Raw genomic sequence first — 22,818 nt, forward strand, 5'->3', positions numbered from 1 at the left:
ATTGAAAATTGAGGGGATCCCCATCAATTGAGGAATGGCTGAACAAGTTGTGGTATTGTGATGGCTTGTGATGGAATCCTATTGTGTCATAAGAAATGACAAGTAGGATGCTTTTAGAAAAATCTGGAAAGACATAAACTGATGCAAAGTGAAGTGAGCAGAACCAGGAGAACATTGGACATAGTAACTGCAATACTGTATGGTGATCAACTGTGAATGAAAACTATTCTCAGTAATACAATGATCCAAATACAATTCCAAAGGACATGGGAAGAAAAAATGACATCCACCCTCAGAGAAAGAACGGATGGATTCTGAATGCAAATCGAAATGTATTTTTAAAAAAACCCAAAACTTCATTTTCCTTTGTTTTGTCTGGTTTTTTTGCAACATGGCTAATATGGAAATGTTTTGTATGACTGCATATATACGTATGTATGTATACACACACACACACACATATAGTTTATATCTAACTGCTTGCCATCTCAGGGATGGGAGAATTTGAAATTCAATATTTTAAAAAATGAATGTAAAAAACTGTCATAATTTGTAATTTGAAAACTTCCCTAATTTGAAAAAATATATAAAATTTTCATTTAAAAACAATGTGCCATAATTTTAAGTTTTATTGATATTTTGTTTCTAATAAGAAAATAGTATTCATTATAGTATCCCATGTATCCTTCCTCCTCCCCTTCCCAAAAAGTCAGCCCATACGACAAATAGTATTTTTAAAAGAGGAAAATAAAAATCAACCTTGTATCATAATTTAAAGCCATTCTCTAATTTTTGAAGGCCCCCTATACTTCCAGTTCTTTGCCACTACAGAAAGTTTGTATACTTTTTGTACACGTGAGTCTTTTCCCTCGGAAAATGTACTCTGGAAGAGACTGATCATCATGCATAAAGGGGAAGCAAAGGGCGAAACAAATAAAGCTTAAAATAGACTTCCCAAAGTGCCCGCTGGAACAACCAAAGACACAAAGTCACCTGGACCAAAGCGCCTTAGGCGGCAGTGGCGGGCGGAGGTAAGCGGGCCCGCCTTCTAGGTGGGCGGGGCGTAGCCACCACGCCTCTTATGCTTAGTGACGCCACAGAAAACCTCACCCGGAGGCGCGCCGCCGAGTCCTAACAGTCCTTCGGCCTGCCCCGGAAACAGTGCTTCTCTGTGGGTCGCCATGGGCAGCAAGATGGCGGCGGCCAGCCGGGTCGTGCAGGTAAAACAGTCGGGGTTTCCTTCCTTGGCCCCCAGGCGGGGCTGGACAGACTCTGGTCAGCGGCCGCCCCCTCCAGGGAGGGAAAGGGGCTGGTGGCGGCGCCGGTCCCGTCTCCCGAAGGGGTGAGGAAGCCGCGCTGGGGAGCATGTGGAGGTGGATGTTGGACTCTGTGCCCAGTGGCCCTTGCGGCGGTACAGGGAGTGTGCGGGTGTGTGGCCCCTGTGGGGCGGTAGCCGGGGGCCAGGGGCTGGTTGGTCTTCAGCTGATAGCGCTGCCAGACCGGACCCGGCTCGGCCTCCTCTTGTTGTTACGCCTTTCTGTGGCTACAAGCTTTACCCCCGGGTGTTGGCGGGGAGAGGCGGGGCGAGGCGGGGCCTCGCTTTCCCCAATACTTGCACAGCCAATCACAGTGCAGGTGATGGCCCGTCACAGCCAATAGGGAGGAAAGCGGGGCGGGAAAGAAACGAGGGGCGGGTCCAGGAGGACACTAGGTGCGAGCTGTCAAGGACTTCGGGAATGCCCCCTGGTGAGCGTCCTGCAGGGTCCCCTGCCATCATGTTCGGCCTAGGACCCAATGTCACTCTGGAAACATTAAGTACCTCCTATATGCCGGACACTTGCTAAGCTCTGAGGATGCAAAGAAAGGCAAAAGACAGCCCCTGCTTTCGAGGAGCTTGAAGTTTGATGGTGGAAACAACGTGCAAAAAACTAAATGTGAATCCACCTGAGGGGAAAAGATGAACGAAAGACCGATGGCTCAGACTTCGTCAAGTGTGCCCTAGGCAGCTCGGTGACACGGTGGAGCCTGCATTTAGATAGACCCGCTTGCACATCCCCAAGCCCCAGATGCTTACTAGCCATGTGGCCCTGGGCAAAGCCATATAACTTCTCTACGCCTCAGTTTCCTCATCTGTAAAAAATGCAGAGTCCACCTCGTAGGAGCAAATGAGATATTTGTAAAGTGCTTTGCAAACTTTAAAGTGCTATGTAAATGCTATTATTATTGCTGTGTATAAGGCACCGAGGTTCCCTAAAATTTTCAATTCGTTGTTGACTAGTCTACATGCTGAGAGCTTTGCTGTGTGCTGAAGTGTATCCAAAGGTGAAGTGAGAACTCAGTTCCTGACCTCAAGGCACCTTATAAGAGAAGAAAGGAGAACTGGCTTAGAATCCTTTTAAACCCCTCTTTTATTAGAATATGGACTATACATTTTGCACCTCAGCCTCATTTTCCTCTTTAGTAAAATGGGAATGCTGCTTGCTCTATACTCCCATAGTAGCTGTGAGAAAAGTGGTTTGTAAACCTTAAGTGTTTGTGTATCCTATGGGTTTGTAACACTTATCTGCCTTTCTCTTGGTTTGGATTCCTGTCTGTCTGGTACCTCCTCAGTCTCCTTTGCTGATCATCTCCAGTTCCTCCTCAACTGAAAGCTCTCTTTTTGATCCCTTCTTTTCTTTACACCTTCTGGATGATCTCATTTCCTATAGGTTCAGTTATGTTGTCTGCTGCACCACCTAGCTGCCCTATTATATCAGAGATAATGATTATCTCTCATAGATTATATGAGATAATAATTAGGGCAGCTAGGTGGTGCAGTGGGTATTGTGCTGAACTTGGAGTCAGGAAGACCTGAATTCTAATCTTGCCTCAGACCTTTATTAACTGTGTGAAACCAGTCGAGCCAGTTTCTTGATCTCTAAAATAGGGATAATAATAGCACCTACCTCATAAAATCAAGTGAGATAACATATATAATGCACTTTTCAGGCCTTAAAGCTGTTATTAAAGTCATCTATGTAGATAATTTTCCAATCTATATCCAACCCTAGTCTCCTGAGCTTCTGTATCAGATTACACTTACACATTAACTTACACGTACACATTGCCTGTTGGATTTCCCATGGGCATTTCAGACTTGACATATCTAAACATAACCTGTTATTTTTTTCTCCTAAACTCACCCCCTCTTCTGAACTTCCCTATTTCTGAACACGATACCATCATCCTTTCAGTCATTCAAGTTCCTGATCTTAGAATCGTCCTCAATCCTTTATAACACTCCATTGCCAGGTTTCATCAGTTTACCTCTACAACAGCTCTTGAATCTATCTCCTTCAGTACACTTGTACAGTCATCCTCTCATCCAGATTATTGTCAACCAATTCCTAATTGGTCTCCCTGCCTCAGGTTTCTACTCTCTCTAATTCATCCTCCACACAGTTATCAAAGTTATTCCTAAAACACAAGTCTGACCATGATAGTCTGCTCAAAAGACTGCACTGGCTTTCTATAGTATTGCCTCATGGATAAAATACAAACTTGTCTGCTTGGCATTTAAAGCCCTTCATGCCTGGCTGCAGTCTGCCTTTCTAGACTGTTACATTACTACTCTTCACACATACTATATTCTTGTCAAAAAGTATGCCCTAATTGTTCCTAACACAGACTGTTTGGTCTCTGCTTTAATAGCATTGCACAGGCTGTCCCCCAGGCTTTGAAAGCACTTCCTCCTACATTCTGCCTTTTATTTAAAGTCGAGCTCAAGTGCCACCTTCTTTAGGCTCCTTTTCCCAATTCCTTGCTTTCCCCTTGAAACTACCTTGCATTTATTTATTTGGTATATATTTTACATTTATATTTATATATGTTGTTTCCCACAATAGAGTGGAAGCTTCTTGAAAGCGAGGATTGTGTTATTGTCTTTGTATTCCTAGCACCTAATACAGTGCCTGATTTACGTCAGGCACTTAATAAATGCTGCTGATTCATTGATAATACTCAAATAATTTATAATCTTCTAAGGGAGAACATGCATTCAGATCCAATACTGGGTAGATCACGAAAAGTGCATAAAGAAGGAAAAAAGTACTTTGAACATTTGGAGGAGAAGAGGATATTAGGGAAAAGGTAAGTAATGTTTGAGCTTAGCCTTGAAAGATACTAAGACTTTCAAGTGGCTAAGCTATAGAGAAGGAAGGACATTTGTGGAAGAAGGAATAGTATGCTCCCTGTGTTTTGGGATTTCATTCAGTAACTAGTATTTTCTTCTACTTACCAGTTACTAAATTTTGTTTGCCCTCTTTTTGTGTTCTCTCATCCATCCTTTTGCTCTTTGTCCTTTAATTTTGATATAAATATATTTCTCCTGTTGCAGATATATCTCAGAATAACTTCTGTAGCATTTTTCTTGGACTTGCTCTCCAAAATTTAATCTTGAAGGCTGATTCTTGGCTCATACTCTTAGTTGATCATTGATAATAGTACCTACTTCTAAGGTAGGTAGTAAAGGCATTTTCTGAATTTTTTAGGTGATAACACTGAGGCTTAATGAAATTTATAGCTTCACTCAAAGTAAATAAAAATAGTTTAAGTAAAGCCATTCCACAATGACTGGATAGCACTGTATACAACTCCTTTGGGGGGAAGTATATAGTTCAACATTTCCCGCTAGAACGAAGATGGTCATTGAGTTCAGTTGCGTTTTGTTATAGTGTTTTTCTTTGTGAGATTTCAGTCATTGCATAAACTTTTCCTGGTTCTTCTTAACTTTGTTCTGCATCATTTCATACAAGTCTTTATGTTTCTCAGAATCTAATAGCTATTCTTTCTTGGGGTAATAACAATATCCCATTATATTCATATGCCATAGTTGGTTCAATTGTTTCCCAAACTGTGGACACCCACTTTGTTTCCAGTGTTTTTGCTACCACAGGAAGCTCCACCACCTACCTACATACACACACATTCATACATATTTATGTGTATCTATATATCACCCTTCTGTGTTTTACCTCCTTGGGGTATATGCTCAGCTGTAGGATCTCTGGCTCAATGGATATAAAGAGTGTAATGACTTTTTCTTTCATAATTTCTATCAGTTTTCCAGTGTGGTTGGACTATTCATAGCTCCAAACCTGTTTATTTTTCCTCAAGTGAAAAGAGAATTGTTGGAGCAAAGTGATAAGAGGTTGAGAGCAAGAGCATCAGTGGAGCTGATAAATGGAAGAGACAATCTTAGCAAAAAAGAGGAATGCTTCATCTTCAAAGATGAGAATGAATTAGGAAAGGATGGGCAATGATAGAAATTTCAAGGTAGAAAGGAAGAAAATTAAGGAAACATGTACTGTATGGCTTTAATTTCAGGGAAATTATTGTGAAGTTCAACTGTTGAGTGAAAGTGAAGAAGGAAAATTGGAGATTTCACAGAACAGAATTTCAGAGTTGAAGGGACCTCAGAATGGCAGAATAATGTAGTAGAAAGACTGTTGGACTTGAGCTCAGTAAGATTTGAAATTGAATTCCTCTTTCCATGATTTACTAGCTTCAAGACCATAAGTAGGTAATGTAACTTCCCTAGACCTGTTTCTTCAGCTATAAAATGGGCTTCATAATACCTATATTATTTTTAACATTTTTTGTTGTGTGGTTCAAACATGCATTATCTAAATGTCAGCTGCTTTTGTTAAATAATCCAAACATGTATGTGACCTCAAGGCTTTTTATACAACATTGCTGACAAGTGGTCCTCTCACTTGCCCTCACTGCCAAAGGCATCATGCGCACTGGAAAGAGCCCTGGATTTGGAGTCATAGGATCTCAGTAGAAATACTAGCTTTACTATGTTTTGTTGTTGTTCATATGTTTCAGTGTCTCACTCTTTGCGACTCCATTTGTGATTTTCTTCACAGAGATACTGGGGTGGTTTGCCATTTCCTTTTCCAGCTCATTTTACAGATGAGGAAACTGAAACAAACAGGGTTAAGTGACTTGCCCAGGGTCACACAGCTAGGAAATGTCTGAGGCCAGAGTTGAACTCAGGAAGATTAGTCTTCCTGACTCCAGGCCCAGCACTGTATCCACTGCATGACCTAACTGACCTCTTTACTATTTTACTACCTACCTATATGACTTTGCAATCACTTAATCTCCTTGGTCATCAGCTTTCTAATCTGCAAAAAGAGGAGGTTGAATTAGATAGCTTTTGATGAGGTTTCTTCTAGCTCTAAATCTATGATCTGGCCTCCTATAATGATTATGAAGGTTGTTTTTTTTTTAACATCAAGCTGAAATCCGATCCTATGAAATTTTGATTTATTGTTCCTAATTCTCTTAACTGAAGTGAAGCATAACAAACATAATCTCTCACACAATAGATCTTTGGATTTTTGAAGACAGTTATATGGCTTTTTTTTTTGTAAATAGCATTTTATTTTTTCCAATTACACATAAAGATAGTTTTCAACATTCATTTTTTATATTATTTTTGAGTTCCAAATATTTTCTCCTTCCTTCCCTCCCATCCTCCCTCCCCAAGACAGTAAGCAATTCAGTATAGGTTGTACATGTGCAGTCATATGGACATATTTCCCCATTAGTCATGTTGTGAAAGAAGAAACAGAACAAACTGCATTCAGACTCTATAGTTCTTTCTCTGTATGTGTAGTATTTTCTATCACAAGTCTTATGGAATTTTCCAAATTATTATATTACTGAGAAGAGCTAAGTCAGTTATAGTGGAACATCTAGCAATGTTGCTGTTACTGTGTATGATGTTCTCCTGATTCTGTTCACTTCACTCAGCATCAGTTGGTGTAATCCTTTCCAGATTTTTCTGAAATCCACCTACTCATCATTTCTTCTAGCACAATACTATTTCATTACATTCATATACCACAACTGGTTCACCCATTCTCCAATTGCTGTGTATTCCCTCAATTTCCAGTTCTTTGCCCCTGCAAACAGAGCTGCTATAAATATTTTTGTACATGTAGATCTTTTCCCCTTGTTTATATCTTGGCTTTTCTTGGCTAAATATAACCAGTTCTTTTAACTGAGTCCCATCGGGTATTGATTACTGTTCTGGGATGTGTTACAGTTTGTCAATACCTTTTCTAAAATGTGTTCAAAACATATTCCAGCTGTGGTCTCGCCAGGGGGAGTAGGACAGGACTATCACCTCCCTCGCTATGAAAACTGTACCAGCTTTTATGTCACTTGAAATTCTATTGTGTTGGAGATCATTTTTTTTTTTTTACAGTCTGGATTTAAAACATCAAATAAAGGGAGCATCTCCATGTACCTAACAGAAAGAAGACGATTGTACATCTGAATCTCTTATGTAGAGCTGGGTTTTTTTTTTAAAGTATATAATAAATTTGACAAGTAACTTTCAAAACTATACCGTTTCTTGCCTTCATTCTTTTCTCCTCTGCATTTTTTTTAATGCCTCATTGTTGCTTTTCCCCCCCTTTTTCTGAGCTCATTCTGGAAGCTAATGCTTTTTTGCCTGCCAGGTCACAGCGTTAACCCATTTTGAGCTTTCAGTCTGGATCACAAGAACAGTTTTCTAGCTGCATCTCTTCTGTCCTGTACTTGTGAAGTTACCTTTTTTATTAACTCAAAATAGAATTGAATATTTTCGGGCAGCCATATGGTGCAAGGAATAGAACCCTGAGCTTGGAGTTAGGAAGACCTTCTTTCCAATCTGGCCTCAAACACTTCCTAGCTGTGTGACCCTGTTTGCCTCAGTTCCCTCATCTGCAAAATGAGCAGGAGAAGGAAGTGGGAAACCACTTTAATATCTCTGCCAAGAAAACCCCAGATAGGGTCATGAAGAGTCAGACATGACTAAAATGACTGAAAAACAAACAAAAATTTCATATTATTAGGCTATTCTTTTTAGCCTCTTAAGATCTTTTTGCACCCTGAATCTCTCACCTAGCTTTCTAGTTTTCTCTCTGAGCTTTGTTGTCATTAGATAATTTGATAAGCAAATCATGCATATTTTGATCCAAGCCATTGATAAAAATGTTTAGTAGCACAAGGCCAAGAATATATATCCATGGGTCACTCCACTTGGCATGGTTGACATTAAGCAGTGCTATATGTTGAGGAATGTTCCAGACTTAGAATCAGGACATGGGTTCATCTTGTATTCTGCCACCTCCATTTTTAACCTTAGTTGTATAGCCCCTCTGGGCCTTACTTTCCGTAGCTGTAAAGTGAAGGACTGAACGCCAGATAATCTCTAAAGTCTCCAACTCTAAATCTGTGATCTTAAAAACCTCACAAATCTTCCCATTAATGACATGTTCTAAAATTTTGCCAGGAGCTGAAGTCAAGTTCATCAGCCCTATAATTTCTAGAATCGTCTACTCCCCTCCCTTCCCTCCTTTTTTTTTTTTTAAGGACACTTGTCTCTTTCCAGTCCTTTGGCATTTCTATTCTGCCATAATTTTTCTTTCTTTTTTTTTTTTAAGTTTCATTGATTTCCCAGTAACACCTCTCAATATAACTCTCTTGTAACAAAAAATACAGTTAAGCAAAACAAACCCACATGTTGGTTATGTCTGATAACATGCTTTGTTCTCCACCGATATATAGTCTACCATGTTTCCACAAAGAGTGGGGAGGAGAGTTATACCTCATAATCAGTTTTTTAGAGTCAAGATTGGTGAATACATTGACCAATGTCTTAATGTCTTTTCATGTTTTCCTTTATATTGTGATTATTTTATAATGTTGGTTTTGCTTACTTCACTCTGTATCAGTTCATTTAAGTCTTCTAAAGTTACTTTAAATTCTTCATATTTTTCAGTTTTTATAGCAACAATATTATATTTATATATCACAGTTTGTTCAGCATATCCAATCAATGGACATCTAACTTGATTCCAGTTCATTATTAATACTACTATGAATATTTTTATATATACAGGACCTTTCCTTGTAGCTTTGACTTAGTCCAGCGGTGATGTTGCTTTATCAATGGGTTTGAACAGTTGAGTTACTTTTCTAGCTCAATTCCAAATTGTTTTCTAGAATAGTGTGCTTGTTTTCCAACAGCCCTTCCAACATTTAACTATTTACATCTACCTGTTAAGCACCTAGTATGTTCTAAACAGTATCCCAGGTACTGGGAATACAAAGATAAAAAATAGGCCTTGCCCTTAAGGAGCTTACCATGATGACTCAAGGTTCCCAAAAACACAACAGAAGAAAAGCTCTTGTTCTAACAATATGTAGAGGCCAAATTGATTGTTTGGTTATTGATGATTGATATTATTATTGATCAAACTGATTATTTGCTAACTTCAGACTATCTTTGTCGAGTTCAGAGAGGGGCTCATCACAAGGAAATTAGCAAGCAAGTGATTTTATTGTGGGATTTTTTTTTTAGTCTTTGTGTGGCCACAGCAATTCCTGAAGAATATTTAACAAAGTGTAGAAGACTGCAGTTTGAGTTGATGGGGTTAAGTATTCAGGCTCATGAAACCATAAATCCTTAGAAAGTTAGGAACATGTAATTAGTGACTATTTCTTTGCCTTTTTTCCCCACATTTCTCTTGAACTGACTTACTTCGGAGCTTTCCTAAATACCTAAGAGTAAAGGAAAATCTAGTCTCCTTAAGGATTGTGTGAGTGAGCAGGCTGGGAGGGATGTGGAGAAGTTGGTGTTATTTAAATGTTTTTCATTAATGGGATGATAAAAATACTAAAATGAGAGGATTTGTTCTTCCTTTCTACAACGTTGAAGAAAGTAGAATCTTAGGGATAATGGATGGTTAGTCCAGGTCAGGGGTGGGGAACCTGTGGCCTCGAGGCCACATGTGGCCCTCTAGGCCCTCAAGTGTGGCCATTTGACTAAATCCAAATTTCACAGGACAGATCCCCTTAATAAAAGGATTTGTTCTATAAAACTTGAACTGAGGCAGAAGGCCACACCCAAGGACCTAGAAGGCCACATGCAGCCTTGAGGCCACAGGTTCCCCACCCTTGGTCTAGGGGTATAACACTTTAAAGTGGGCCCAACCAGATTAAAATGTTATTGGGAAATAGTTAACAAAATAATAATACAATAAAACATAGAAAACATTATATATTTTTTCAGATTTTGAAGTCACTTTTTTATTTTTAAAATTTATTTTTTGAAATTCTGAGTTCCATATTCTCTCCTTACTTCCAGCCCCTCCCCCACCTATAGAGAAAGCAAGAAATATGTCAATTATACATGTGAAATCATGCAAACCAAATTTCCGTATTAGCCATATTGCAAAAAAAAAAAAGTGAAAAAAGTATGTTTCAGTCTGCACTCAATTAGTTCTCTCTCTGGAGGTGGATAGCATTTTTTATCATGAGTCTTTTGGAATTATCTTAGATCATTGTATTAATCAGAATAGGTAAATCTTTTACAGTTGATCATCATAAAATATTGCTAGTTCTTTGTTCAGTGTTCTCCTGGTTTTGTATATTTCACTTTGCTTTGGGTCATATAAATCTTCTTGGGTTTTTCTGAAAGCAGTTCCTCCTACCCCCCATTTCTAATAGCACAATAGTATTCTATTCCATTCCATTCCATTATTCATGTACCACAGCTTGTTCAGTCATTCCCCAGTTGATGGAATCCCCTTAATTTCCATTTCTTTGCTACTACAAAAAGAACTGTGATAAATATTTTTGTACTAATAGGTCCTTTTCCCTTTTTAAAAAAATCTCTTTGCGATACAAAACCTAGTAAGTGGTATTATTGGGTCAAAGGGTGTATAAAGTTTTATAGCCCTTTGGGCCTAGTTCCAAATTATTCTCTGGAATGGTTGGACCAGGATAACATATTTTAAAACTAAGTAGGGGCCTACAGGGATCTTTTTGTACTTTTTGTACTCTATTTTGAGTTTGACACTACTGGTCTAGGACATTGAAGGTAATAATTCTTCCAGGACACTAAACGCTTTTCCACCTCTGCTAGATGTAAACCAGAGTCCCATTCCACACCAATTTTTTGAATCTACTACCCTCTTCAAAATAGTCCTGAGCTGATTATGTTGCCCTTTAGTATTGTCTTTTATTACATTGTCTTGTTCATTGTGTATATTGTTCTCCTTTCTTCTTGCTGTAAGAGTTCAGGCAGGTTTTCTCATATTAGATTTCTCATTCCTTAAGGAACTATAACATTCCATTAAATTCACACACGTTTGTTTTGCTATCACCTAAAATGGATGAGTACCTACTTTGTTTTAATAATAATAACCAACAATTATATAACACTTGTGTGATGTATCAACGGTTGCTATTCTTATGAGTATGCTGGCGTGGTTCTGAATTGCAAACTATAACAGACTTCCCATATGGAAGACAGAAGCAAAATATTTATTTAGACACCAGAAAGCCCTGTCTCAAAACCAGTAAGTCCAGTCCATCCAAGTAGCAAAGAAGTTAATACACATTATCACAGCAGGGAGCCACTCCATCTCAAAGCCATTCTCCCCCCTACTGGGGCCTTCTCACAAACAATCACAAATCCTAGCCAACTCTTTGCCTTCATCTGCTCTCTCCCTCAGCTCTAACTGCTCCAACTGCTCTGACCAGCTTCCTTCCTGCTCTACCCTTTCCTGTTCCACTTGTTCAGTAAGCTCCTCCCACCACGTGTGACTTAGGCTTCCTGTGATGTAAGCAGGTCACATGGGCCTATTAATGGAGAGGAAGATCTTCGAATTTGCAATACCATTGAATTCAGCCCCAAGATCTTTCTTATCTATTACATAGGTCAATGGGGCAACTGGTGTCAACATAACTTTACAACAGTATAACAGGGATAACACAAAATAAGCACATGAAACAATATCATCATTCCCCTCCCCAAATGAATGGGGCTCACATACTTGGGGTAAGGGGTGAAGGTCGCATCCTCCATAACTCCTTTCTGCTGAAATTGGACGTAGAGCTGTCCCTGCCCCAAGAGATCAAGAGTCCCATTCGAGAGGTCAGTTCTTTAGCTGGCATCCAGAGCTTGGTTGATGCCAGGTCCAGGAGTGATACATCACAGTTGTCAGGTCCAGAGGTGACACATCACAGCCATGGACAGAGGGTGACATCCAGCTTAGGAGATCAGGCATCTGCAGGTGGAGGGTACTAAGCCTGCAGGAAACAAATCTAGCAAACAAATTTGACAGACAAAAAGCCAAAAAGAAACAAGGAGACAATAACCAGAAGCAGGGTAGATGTAGGGTTAGCCGTGTTTCTGGAGTTCGTGAACTCACTATCATAGTCTCATTCACAGTAGAATACATGAGTCAAAGGTATAATTTGGTAATCATCTTCTCCTGAATAAACAACAGTAACAGTATTATACAGTATTATATTACAGTATTATCCATGTGCTATAATTTCTGCAGCCTTTGAAACATTGTCTGTCTTCCGTTTTACCCATACTTTAGCTCCCAATTTTATTCTATCAGAAGAACCAAACCCTTCATTTATTCTGATAGTTATTTTGGAAGGAGGGTCAGTTTTCACAAGAGGTATTGTTTCACAAGGAATAATAATCACTTGAGCTATTCTATCATTTTTACAAAACTGTATGGGTTCTTCACCCAAATTTTGGAATGTCACAATAATTTCTCCTTGATAATTAGAATTTATTACTCCACCCAATACATGTATTCCTCAAGCTGCTAATCCTGATTTAGGTAAAATTTGTCCAAAATGATTCTTAGGGATTCTCATACATATTCCAGTAGATTTTTCTTATTTCTTTTCTATCCAACCAGAAGTCCTCTAAACAATGTAAATCATATCCTGCTGAACCAGGTGTTCTTATATATGGAGCTGGGACATCTTCACTCACAGTCCAATACTCAATATTTGGGATCTTACATGTTTGTTGTTTTCTAATTTGCAGATTTGGGGTCATGATTCTGGCAATTGCTACCGTTATGTGTTTCCCAGCATGGTTTTGAATTGCAAAATATAACAGATTCTCCATATAGAAGACAGAAGTAAAACATTTATTCAGACACTAGAAGCCCAATCCCAAAACCAGTAAGTCCAGTCCATCCACGCAGCAAAGAAGTTAATATACATTATCACAGCAGGGAGCTACTCCATCTCAAAGCCATTCTCCCCGCTGCTGGGGCCTTCCCACAAACACTCACAAATCCTAGCCGACTCTTTGCCTTTGTCTGCTGTCTCCCTCAGCTCTAACAGCTCAGACTGCTCTGACCAACTTCCTTCCTGCTCTACCCTTTCCTGTTCCACTTGTTCAGCAAGCTCCTTCAACCACATGTGACTTAGGCTTCCTGTGATGTAAGCAGATCACATGGGCCTATTAATGTATGGGAAGATCTTCAAATTTACATTACCATTACATATGCTAAGTACTTTACAATTCTTATGTCATTTGATCTTCGTAATAACCCTGGGAGGCAGGTGCTATTATTTTCCCATTTTATAAATGAGGAAACTGAGGCAAACAAGCTAAGTGACATTCCCAGAGTCACACAACTTGTAAGTGTCTGATGCCAGATTTTAATTCAGGTCTTCCTGATTCCAGGCCCAGCACTTTATCTTCTGCTTCACCTAGCAGTCCAGTAATTCCAAACTGATTTCCTGAACAGTTTGACTAATTCAGAGCTCTGTCAGTGGTGTGTGGATATGTCTGTCTTCTCATAATCCTTCAATATTGGCTCTTTTAACTTTTTATCACCTTTGCCAATTTGTGGGTGATTCCTCACAGTTTTAATTTGCATTTCTTAGTGATTTAGGACATTTTTTTCCTTATGATCTTTGATAGGTTCGGTTTTTCTTTAAAAACTTTCTCCTTATCCTTAGACCACTAACTAATCTATGGGAATGATGACTGTAGTATATGCTAATTTTTATCAATTAAAGAAGAAAAATGAAAATACTACCATGAAGTGATAATGTAGAGTCTAATAGGTAGAAGGATTTCCTATTGAAGATGAAGCTCTCTAGATGCTTTTCTTTGGAGATGATATCATGCTATAGTATCAAGCCTTGGAGCACTACAGAGCTTCCTAAAGGAGATTCACTGTCATTAGAGTTCAGCCTAACAATCCACACAAGAAAATCAAGTGGATGAAGAATACTTATTATTTAAACCAGTGGTATCAAACTCAAATAGAAAAGAATGCTTTGATCTGTTGTGACTTAGGTACTCTGATCAAGACAATGACCCAAGACAATTCCAAAGAACCCACGATGAAAAATGCAACTCCTTTTCCACAGAGAGAACTGATAAATTGTGGATACAGATTGAAGCATTTTAAACTTTATTTTTATTGTTTTCTTTTGAAACATGGCTAATATGGAAATAGCATGACTTCAGATGTATAATTACAATCAAAGTGCCTGCCTTCTCAAGGAGGGGGGAAGAATGGGAGGGAGGGAGAGAAATTGGAACTCAAAATTTTTAAAAATGATTGTTAAAAAATTTTACATGTAATTGGGAAACATTTTAACAAAATAAATAAATACATTTTTTAAAAAAAGAATCCTTGCTGCGTGCATATTGACTTAGAAAACCATAAATTAACATTATCTATGTTGTATTTTTTTATTTTGTTAAAAATTTCCCAATTATATTTTAATCTGGTTCAGGAGCCATGGGCCAACTGGCCATGAGTTTGATTTCTGCTTGTAGACTATGATACAATTCATTGAGCTACTCTATCACAGACTCCTCAGATGGACATTGAGACTGGGTCCAGAACTAAAATGAGTGAAAGAGGAGAGCAGTTTGGATTGCAAATGAAACGTTGCCCAACATGTTCAATAAAAACTTCAGTTTCTCCTAGAAATAAAAACCCCTCTTTTCAACACCAGTGTTCTTCTGGTGACAAATGCTTGTGAATTATAAAATATTACAGTATTAGAAGAGTCAAACTTGTGGGTCATCTCCAGGGCCATCAGGAGATGCACAGTGAATAGAAACAGTTGTATCATGTTACCAATAACAGCCTCTGCAAGAAGCAGCATACAGGACTATCAAAGAAATGTGTGACCATATAAAGAAATGGTCAGTCACATGGTGAATGTGTAGCCTGCTGACCACACTGCTATTAGATCATGTTAAGAAAGCTAGAGAAAGCCCTTCACTTTTTGTAGACCCCCTCTGAAGGATTTATGAGAAGACCTGGACAGTAATGGCATAGAAGAAGGAGATATGGGTGCATGTCCATCTTTACTCCTAAAAGGATTACCAATTGAAATGTGTTATAAATTGATAGGCTACTTTAGTTTAAAAAATAGAGCTTCCTGGATTCAATTTAAAAGAGCTTGAAAAGGGAATTACTGTTCATAGTAGGGCTATGTCAATCTAATATGACGCTGCCTAAATTACAGATTTAGTGTAATACCGATATTATTACCAAACTAATAAAATTTATTTTGAGGAATAAAATGTAAAGAATTTCAAGGAAAATAATGAGGAAAAGTAGAAATGAAGGGTGCCTAGTTTTGCCTGGTTTCAAGCTGTTTCATAAAGTAGTAATCCTCACAATTATTTGGCACTGATTAAAAAACAAAAATGTAAGTCAGTGAAACAGATTCGATAAGCAAGATCCAGAAGCAAAGGAACATGATAGTCAATGTTTGTTATAACCAAGAACACAAACTACTGGTAAGACTTCCTATTGTATGACAAAACCTTCTGGGGAAACTGGGCAGTTATTTGGCAGATAATAGGTTTGGATTAGCATCTTATATACCAAAAGAAGCTCCAAATGGATTTAGGGATCTTGTCAATGCAGATGGAGTAGGAGGAGCTATAACTTAGGAAAAATTCCTTGCTTCTGACAAAACAGATACAATTTTATCTGACATCTCTCTTGAGGAATTAATTCAAATATATTATAGCCATCATTCTCCAATAGATTTGTTAGTGGTTAAAGATGTGAAGAAAGTTTTCAAAAGAAGAAAAGGAAGCTATCAACAACCATAAGGAGAAAAATTCCTTCAAACACTAAGAGAAATGCAATTAAAACAATTTTGAGGAATCGCCCATGAAACTGGCAAAGATGATAAAAGGTTAAAAGAGTTATTTATCAGAGGGGTTGTAGAAAGACAGGCATATACATACAGTGTTGGCAGATCTGTGAATGGTCAAACCATTCAGGAAATCAATTTGGGATTATGTATAAAATATTAAACTTTTCATGGTCTTTGACCCTTTGAACTCACTACTGGGTTTATAACCCAGAGATGTCAATGACAGTTTCATACATGCCAAAATAGTCATGAAGGCATTTTTCATAGTAGTGGTGATGGCTAAACGAACTTGTATGAATATAATGGAATATTATAGTTCCATAAGAAGTTATTAATATGAGAAAACCTGTATGAATAATACAGCATGAAGAAAGAAGAACCAGCACAGTATACACAGTAATTATGATAATGTGATTGAAAACAGCACTGGAGGGCAACATAATCATCTCAATTGCAGTGACCAATATTGGTTTTAGATAAGTGTAACACATATTTCTTTTCAATAAATTATGAACTACAGGTGAGGAATGCTGCAAATTTGCTGATTGGAAGGTTTTTCTTAACCACTTTTATTGCTTATTGAGGAGGTTCTATTATGAATGAGATCACTAGATAATGATTTTAGTGTTTAAAAAAAACTCGTTAATTTCTTTTTAAAAAATAGAACTTCTATTAATTAGAATTTTATTGATGCCTACTCCTAAGACTTCACACCCTAAGTAAATAGCTGTAGCATTATGCCCAAAGGAAATAGTGTTCTCTAAAGTTGTTTATTTTTTCCAAATCTCTTGTATATTTTTTGTATTTTTTTCTTCTCTACTAAAATAAGTATAGTCTGGTATAGTGGAAAAAAAGCATCAGACAAGAATTCAAGAGACTTGAATACTAATCATAATTCTCTTTACCAACTAGTTTGGTGAATCTGAACAACCCAGTTAGCCCCTCTGACACATTTTCCTCCAGAAAAAAGTATTTGCGTATAAATAATAGAATTCAATTTAACAAGGATTTTATAAGGTTCAAATGAAATGAAGTATGTGAAAATACTTTTTTAAAGTACAAAATATTACATAAGTATAAATTTATAGAAGTATGTTACATAATATATCATTCCTGAAATTTCTAAAATGTTGATATTTACTTCAAATATTGTTTCTGTTGAGAAAGTAAATCATATCCTGTGATCATAGAAATGTAAGTGGTCTTGCAAAGGAAATATATGCACACCATTGTGTTACTTTTGTTTTAGGGGGTTTTGGAGGGCAGGGTGGACGAATGAGAGAATTAAATGGAAAGTAGATAGCCTTCAAGGTCACTTGGTCTTTTACTTGTGCAAATTCAGCAATTAGAAACAATAATGAACAAGGCAATAAATCATTTATAAGGTTTGACAGGTGATTTCTTAATCATGGTATACTTTTGTAATGACTGTTCTGAGTTTACAAATAGTATTTATCTTTCTCATGTTATTTTATTCTTTCTTTTTTTTTTTAGGTAGTCAAGCCACATACTCCACTAATAAGGTTCCCTGACAGAAAAGGCTACCCCAAACTGAATGGCAAGTACCATCTTCCCTCAAATTAACAGACACGCACCCTTATCATAGATTGTATGTCTTCATCATAAACCAGGTAGCCTTTTTTTTTAAGCTAGCCATGGTGTCTTAGGGGGTGTTAGTGAAATAGAGTGAATTCAGTTCAACAAATCTTTATTAATTAGTTACTCTTTGCCAGGGAAATCTAGGACCAATTTTTCTATTATGTATCTTTTTCTTCTAATTTGTAATTATTCAATGTTAAAACTGATGATAGCCATATAAGGCATTTATTAAGTGTGGAAATAGCTGAGAAGTGGCATGGAGGCAGTGATAGTAGTAGAATGTTTTTTCCTTTTCATTGATAATGAGTTTTTATGTCAGAAATATGAGGGCAAGGAAGAAGGAACCCAGAATATAATTTTCTTCTAGGTATTTTTTTCTTTTCTTGTGAATCCAGTATTTCTTTCCCATTTTCCATTTCCTCTTCTCTCCTGTTTCTTCTTCCAGTGGGGAAGATTCCAGATGCTTCCCCTAACCTTACCCCTCATCAATGGATGTAGGGTATGATGACCTCCCTCACTCTTTTCTCTAGACCTCTGAGCCTTGGAAACAACCTTGGCAATAACTATATTAAGTGAAAGAAAGCTCTAGAGGTTTCTCTGTCCCTCTTCACCTTTCCTCTTCCTCTTCCTTTCTCTACTATCTCCCTTATTTCCAATTAAATGCCCTTGATACCTTCATTCCAGCTACTGCTTCTAACATACTTGCTAAGGATGTTTGATAGGCAATGTGGGGTTATATGTGACTAATATAGTATAACACATTACTACACAAGAGTTGATCTCTAATAACTACATTACTTCTTGCAAATAATTTTACAAGAAAGGAATTAACGTATCTGTTAACTATGCTGACAAAGAATATATGACTTTTTCAGCTGAGAGGACTCCCATCTAAACAGTGTCGTCAGTAAATCCAAGGGAGTTCCCTGCTTGAGGCAGTAGGCATTAAGTGGTTTTCCAAGGGTTACAGTAGCTAGCTAGCAGTCAGTCAACAAGCCCTTATTTAGGTACATCTTATGCTTACTATGTTCCTAGGCACCGAGGATACAAAAACAAAACAGAAATGAAACAGTTCTTGTTCTCAAGTATCTTATGTCCTATCCAGGGAACCGATATGTGCAAGTGTAAGTAAATACAAAATACATACAAATTGAATACAAGGTATTTTTATATACAAAAAAGAGCAAGTTTGTCTGGAACATAGTGTATAGAAAGAAAGTAATGCATAGTAAGCCCAGACTAGTTCCAGATTGGGAAGGGCTTTAAGTGTCAAACAGAGGACTTTGTATTTTATCTGAGACACAGGAGAGAGACACTGGGACCCTTTGAGCAGGGGGGTTGACATGCTCAAAATGTGCTTTAGGAATATATCACTTGGCAACTACATAAAGGATGAATAAAAAGGGGAGAGACTTGAGGCAGCAAGAACAATTAAAGGAGCTTTTGCAATCGTCCAGTCAGTCAAAAAGTATTTATTAAGCACCTACTATGGGCCATGAATTCTCCTGAGTGCTGATGATTCAAAGAAAGACAGAAGACAGTGTGAGATAAGGAGAGGCTGAACTAGGATTGTAGCTATGTGAATGGAGAGATATGGAGATAGTGAGGAGACAGGTTGTAGATATAGAGATGACAAGACTTCCATGTGAGAGAGGAGAGGGTGAAAATTTGACTGTGATTCTGAGGTTAGGAACCTAAATGACTAGAACAGTAGTGGTGGTGTCAACAGAAATAGGGAAATTGTTAGGAAGGATGCATTTGGGAGAAAATATATTGAGTTGTTTTGAACATACTTAGTTTCAAATATGTGGGCTATCCAATGGGAAATGCCCAGTAGGAAGCTGATGATCTATGATGCTGAATGTAATAATAATGATGATGATGATGATGATGATGATAGCTAACACTTATAGAGCACTTACTGTGTGCCAGGCACCGTCCTAAGTGCCTCACAATTATTATTTCATTTGATCTCATAGCCGCCATGGGAAATAAGTGCTATTATTGTCTCCATTTTAAAGATGAGGAAAGAGGGAGGCAAATAAAGGTGATGTGACTTGCCCAGGGTCACACAACTAGTAAACTTCTGAGATTGGATTTTAACTCATGCCTTCCTGACTGCAGGCCCAGGGCTCTAAGATTTTGGAGTCATCTGAATAGAAATGATTATTGATCCCATGAGAACAGCCTAAGTCACTTCGAGAGATGGGGGCCCAGGACAGAGTCTTGGGGTATACCCACAATTTGGGAGCAGCACAAGAATGATTCAGTAAATGAGATTGAGAAGAAGCTGTCCTATTAAAAGGAGGAAAACCAAGAGAATGGTGTCAAGAAAACCCAAGGAAGAGACTATTTTTCCAGAGAAGAGTATAGTTAACTGTGTCCAGTGCTGCACCGAGGTCACAAGGATGAGACCCACTTTTTGTGTATAATGTGTTACTATATTAATCACAAACCAACTTTGCTTATCAAACATCCATTTCAAATATGTTGGAATAATACTTAAATTAAGGTATCAAATGCATCTTACCAAAAATAAAGAAGACAGTGAAGAAAGCAAGAGGAAGAGAAAAAGCTACCGGGTCTGGCATTTTAATGTCCGGAGCATGATTTGAGCTGAGATCTTTCCCAATTCCATGCCCAATGCTCTAGTTTCTATATCTTGTTGCTTCTATATAATAAATACTATCACATTATTTTAGTTCAAAAACATAACTATGGTGAAATAACCCTGCCCTCATTGGGGAGAGGTTGATATGCAGTTATTGTCGAACAAAAGAATGGAAGAAAGCCCTACAGCCTTCCCACATCCTGATTCCATTCTCCTCTTCCTTAAGGGTTCTATGTGTTAGGAACCTAGAAAAGCCAGAGAAGGCAGCAGTGCTGAAACAGTGGAGCCCACCACAAGCAAGGCCTTGGCTAGCATTGAAAAAGTGAAGAGAACTTCCATGAGGCACCGGGGTGGGAAGGGGTAGAGAGTGGGGGCAAGGCAGCTCCCCACACCCCAGGTTGGGGAAAGGGAGGTGTGGGGTAGGGGGTAGAATGCAGCATGATAAGAATAGTTTATTAAATTTTCATGTTATTTCTGTGCAACATTAGTACCTACAACTGCATTATAGCTACAAGAATGGATTAGTTTGTTTAGTACAGTAAATATTATAAAGTTCCTAGACAATTTTTCTAATTTTAAAACTCTTAATTTCAGTACCAGGATCTTTAAAATCATCTGTGCTTCCATCTCACTCTTCTGCAATATCACAGCATACTGTGGGCGGTAAATCATCAGGTTTGCCAGTGTATCATGGTCCGCCAGATACTGCTGAAATAGTAAAAACATTACCTCAGAAATACAGGAGGAAACTCATGTCTCCAGAAGAGATTGAATTTATTCAAGTATGTTGTTTCCTTTTGTTACCTCGTAAAAGTGTGATAGCATCTTTTAAGACATTATATAATCTTTTATTTTTTCTCTTGCAGCGTGGAGGTCCAGAGTAATCACTGACAAGCCTGTTATTTATGATTGTCAGACAAAGAGTGATTATCTTCACAATAAAGGCCTTCAAAAATGACTAATGTTAAATTGTATATGAAACCAATTTAATATAAGATTCTGTGTAAAATGAAGGGTAGAAAATTTAGATAGACATTTATATATCCTAATTTGTTTCTACTTCAGCTTGTCTATAAGCTAACCTGAGAGTTTGAGTTATTGTTTCTTAAAGTGGAGGGTTTTGTTTTTTTTTTTTTTGCAATTTAGATAGCATATTAGCTTACTTTTTAAATTTTCAGTTATCTCTAATATTTAACTGTTTAAAAGGTCAGGTTAATTTCTAGTAACCTATCAGATTTCCCCTAATTTTTCATTTTTATTCTTTAGTGATGGAAAGTATTGGTCAGGTAGAACTATCGTTTTAGGAGAGATACCAAAGCTTTTGAAATTAAATGAGAATCAGTGTTAGTCTATTCTGAAGGATAAAATTCAAATAGGATTGATTGCTGTGTTACTGAACGTAGGATTATAATGAAAAATGTATTTTATTACAGTTTTCAAACTTCTGTTTGTCAAAAACCATAAAATGGCAAACAAAAATGAAATAGAAATAGGGGGATGTGTTTTAAAAGGTATTCTGTATATGTCTTGAGAGAAGAAAAAGTTCCTGCCCTTTGAGTTTGTTATGTTTTGATCGTGTATTGTGAGCACAAATCGAATTAAATATTTATTTTCCCACTTGTCCCTGTCACATATTGGTTAGTGTCATAAAACATTGACATAACATTTCTACTTTAACAAAGTTTTATAATTGACCATAATAAGGATTTTTTCCACTAAGGATTATGACAAATATCTCTTTTGGGCAGGTAGGCCCATAAAACTAAATAAATTCAATTCTAATATTTCAACTTCGGTAAACCAGAATGGTAAAACTGTTTTGTACTGGTAAGAATTATTGGTTCCCATGTAATTTGTGAGTAATGAGTAGTCTGTTACTCCTGAGAGCAATTTGGTTTGGGGCAGCTAGGTGGCGCAGTGGATAGAGTGCTATGCCTGGAGTCAGGAAGACTCATCCTCCTGAATTCAAATTTGGCCTTAGGCATTTACTAGCTGTTTGACCCTGTGCAAGTCACTTAACTCTGTTTCCCTCAGTTTCCTCATCTGTACAGAGAGCTAGAGAAAAAAATGATAAACTACTCCAGTATCTTTGCCAAGAAAAACCCAAACGTGGCCACGAAGAGTCGGACACAACTGAAAACGACTGAATGACAAATTTGCAGTTTACCCGATAACTGAGAAAACAGTTTACTACTCTCTTTTCTTTATACTGTATGTTACACTGTGGGAAACTGACTTTCAGGGCAGGCTTTTTGCACCTTTTCATCATCTACTATTTTTATGCAAAATATATGATCCAGGAGACAGGAAAAGGGTAAAGAATCATCTCTCTTTTACTGTTCTGTACTGGATTGGGTTGGAATAAAGCTATGGAATAGCACTATAGAAACTATACAGGCAGTGTCCAACTTAAAAACTATTTCCCTTAAGTATATATGGCTGCCCTGTGTTCATTTCACAAAACAAAAACAAAAATGATCTTTTTAGATAATTTGGATGTTCAGAAAGTGAAGTTGTGAAAAGTAGGAACAATTTAGGGAAACTGAACATAGGGAAGGTCGGTCAACTAGCAAAACCCTAAAACCCTCTCTCTTCGCACACGA

General features: G+C 37.7%; 1 protein-coding gene across 1 annotated transcript; it reads left to right on the plus strand.

The window, feature by feature from the left end:
- The first annotated feature begins 1,077 nt into the window (after nt 1-1,077).
- On the plus strand, nt 1,078-21,834 carry MRPS36 (mitochondrial ribosomal protein S36). The gene is made up of 4 exons (XM_036742114.1): nt 1,078-1,220; nt 17,500-17,563; nt 20,810-20,997; nt 21,082-21,834. The coding sequence occupies exons 1-4, from the start codon at nt 1,182-1,184 to the stop codon at nt 21,097-21,099; spliced, it is 309 nt and encodes a 102-aa protein (XP_036598009.1). The 5' UTR covers nt 1,078-1,181; the 3' UTR covers nt 21,100-21,834.
- The last annotated feature ends 984 nt before the right edge of the window (nt 21,835-22,818 follow it).

This window comes from Trichosurus vulpecula, chromosome 1, assembly GCF_011100635.1.
Source record: "Trichosurus vulpecula isolate mTriVul1 chromosome 1, mTriVul1.pri, whole genome shotgun sequence".
Lineage (NCBI taxonomy): Eukaryota > Metazoa > Chordata > Mammalia > Diprotodontia > Phalangeridae > Trichosurus > Trichosurus vulpecula.

Bases quoted from the DNA above. Each gene is read 5' to 3' on its own strand.
- MRPS36 (XM_036742114.1), top strand. From the start codon at position 1,182: ATGGGCAGCAAGATGGCGGCGGCCAGCCGGGTCGTGCAG. The intron at 1,221-17,499 runs GTAAAACAGTCG...TTTTTTTTTTAG, and splicing joins CGGCCAGCCGGGTCGTGCAG to GTAGTCAAGCCACATACTCC. The intron at 17,564-20,809 runs GCAAGTACCATC...TCTTAATTTCAG, and splicing joins AGGCTACCCCAAACTGAATG to TACCAGGATCTTTAAAATCA.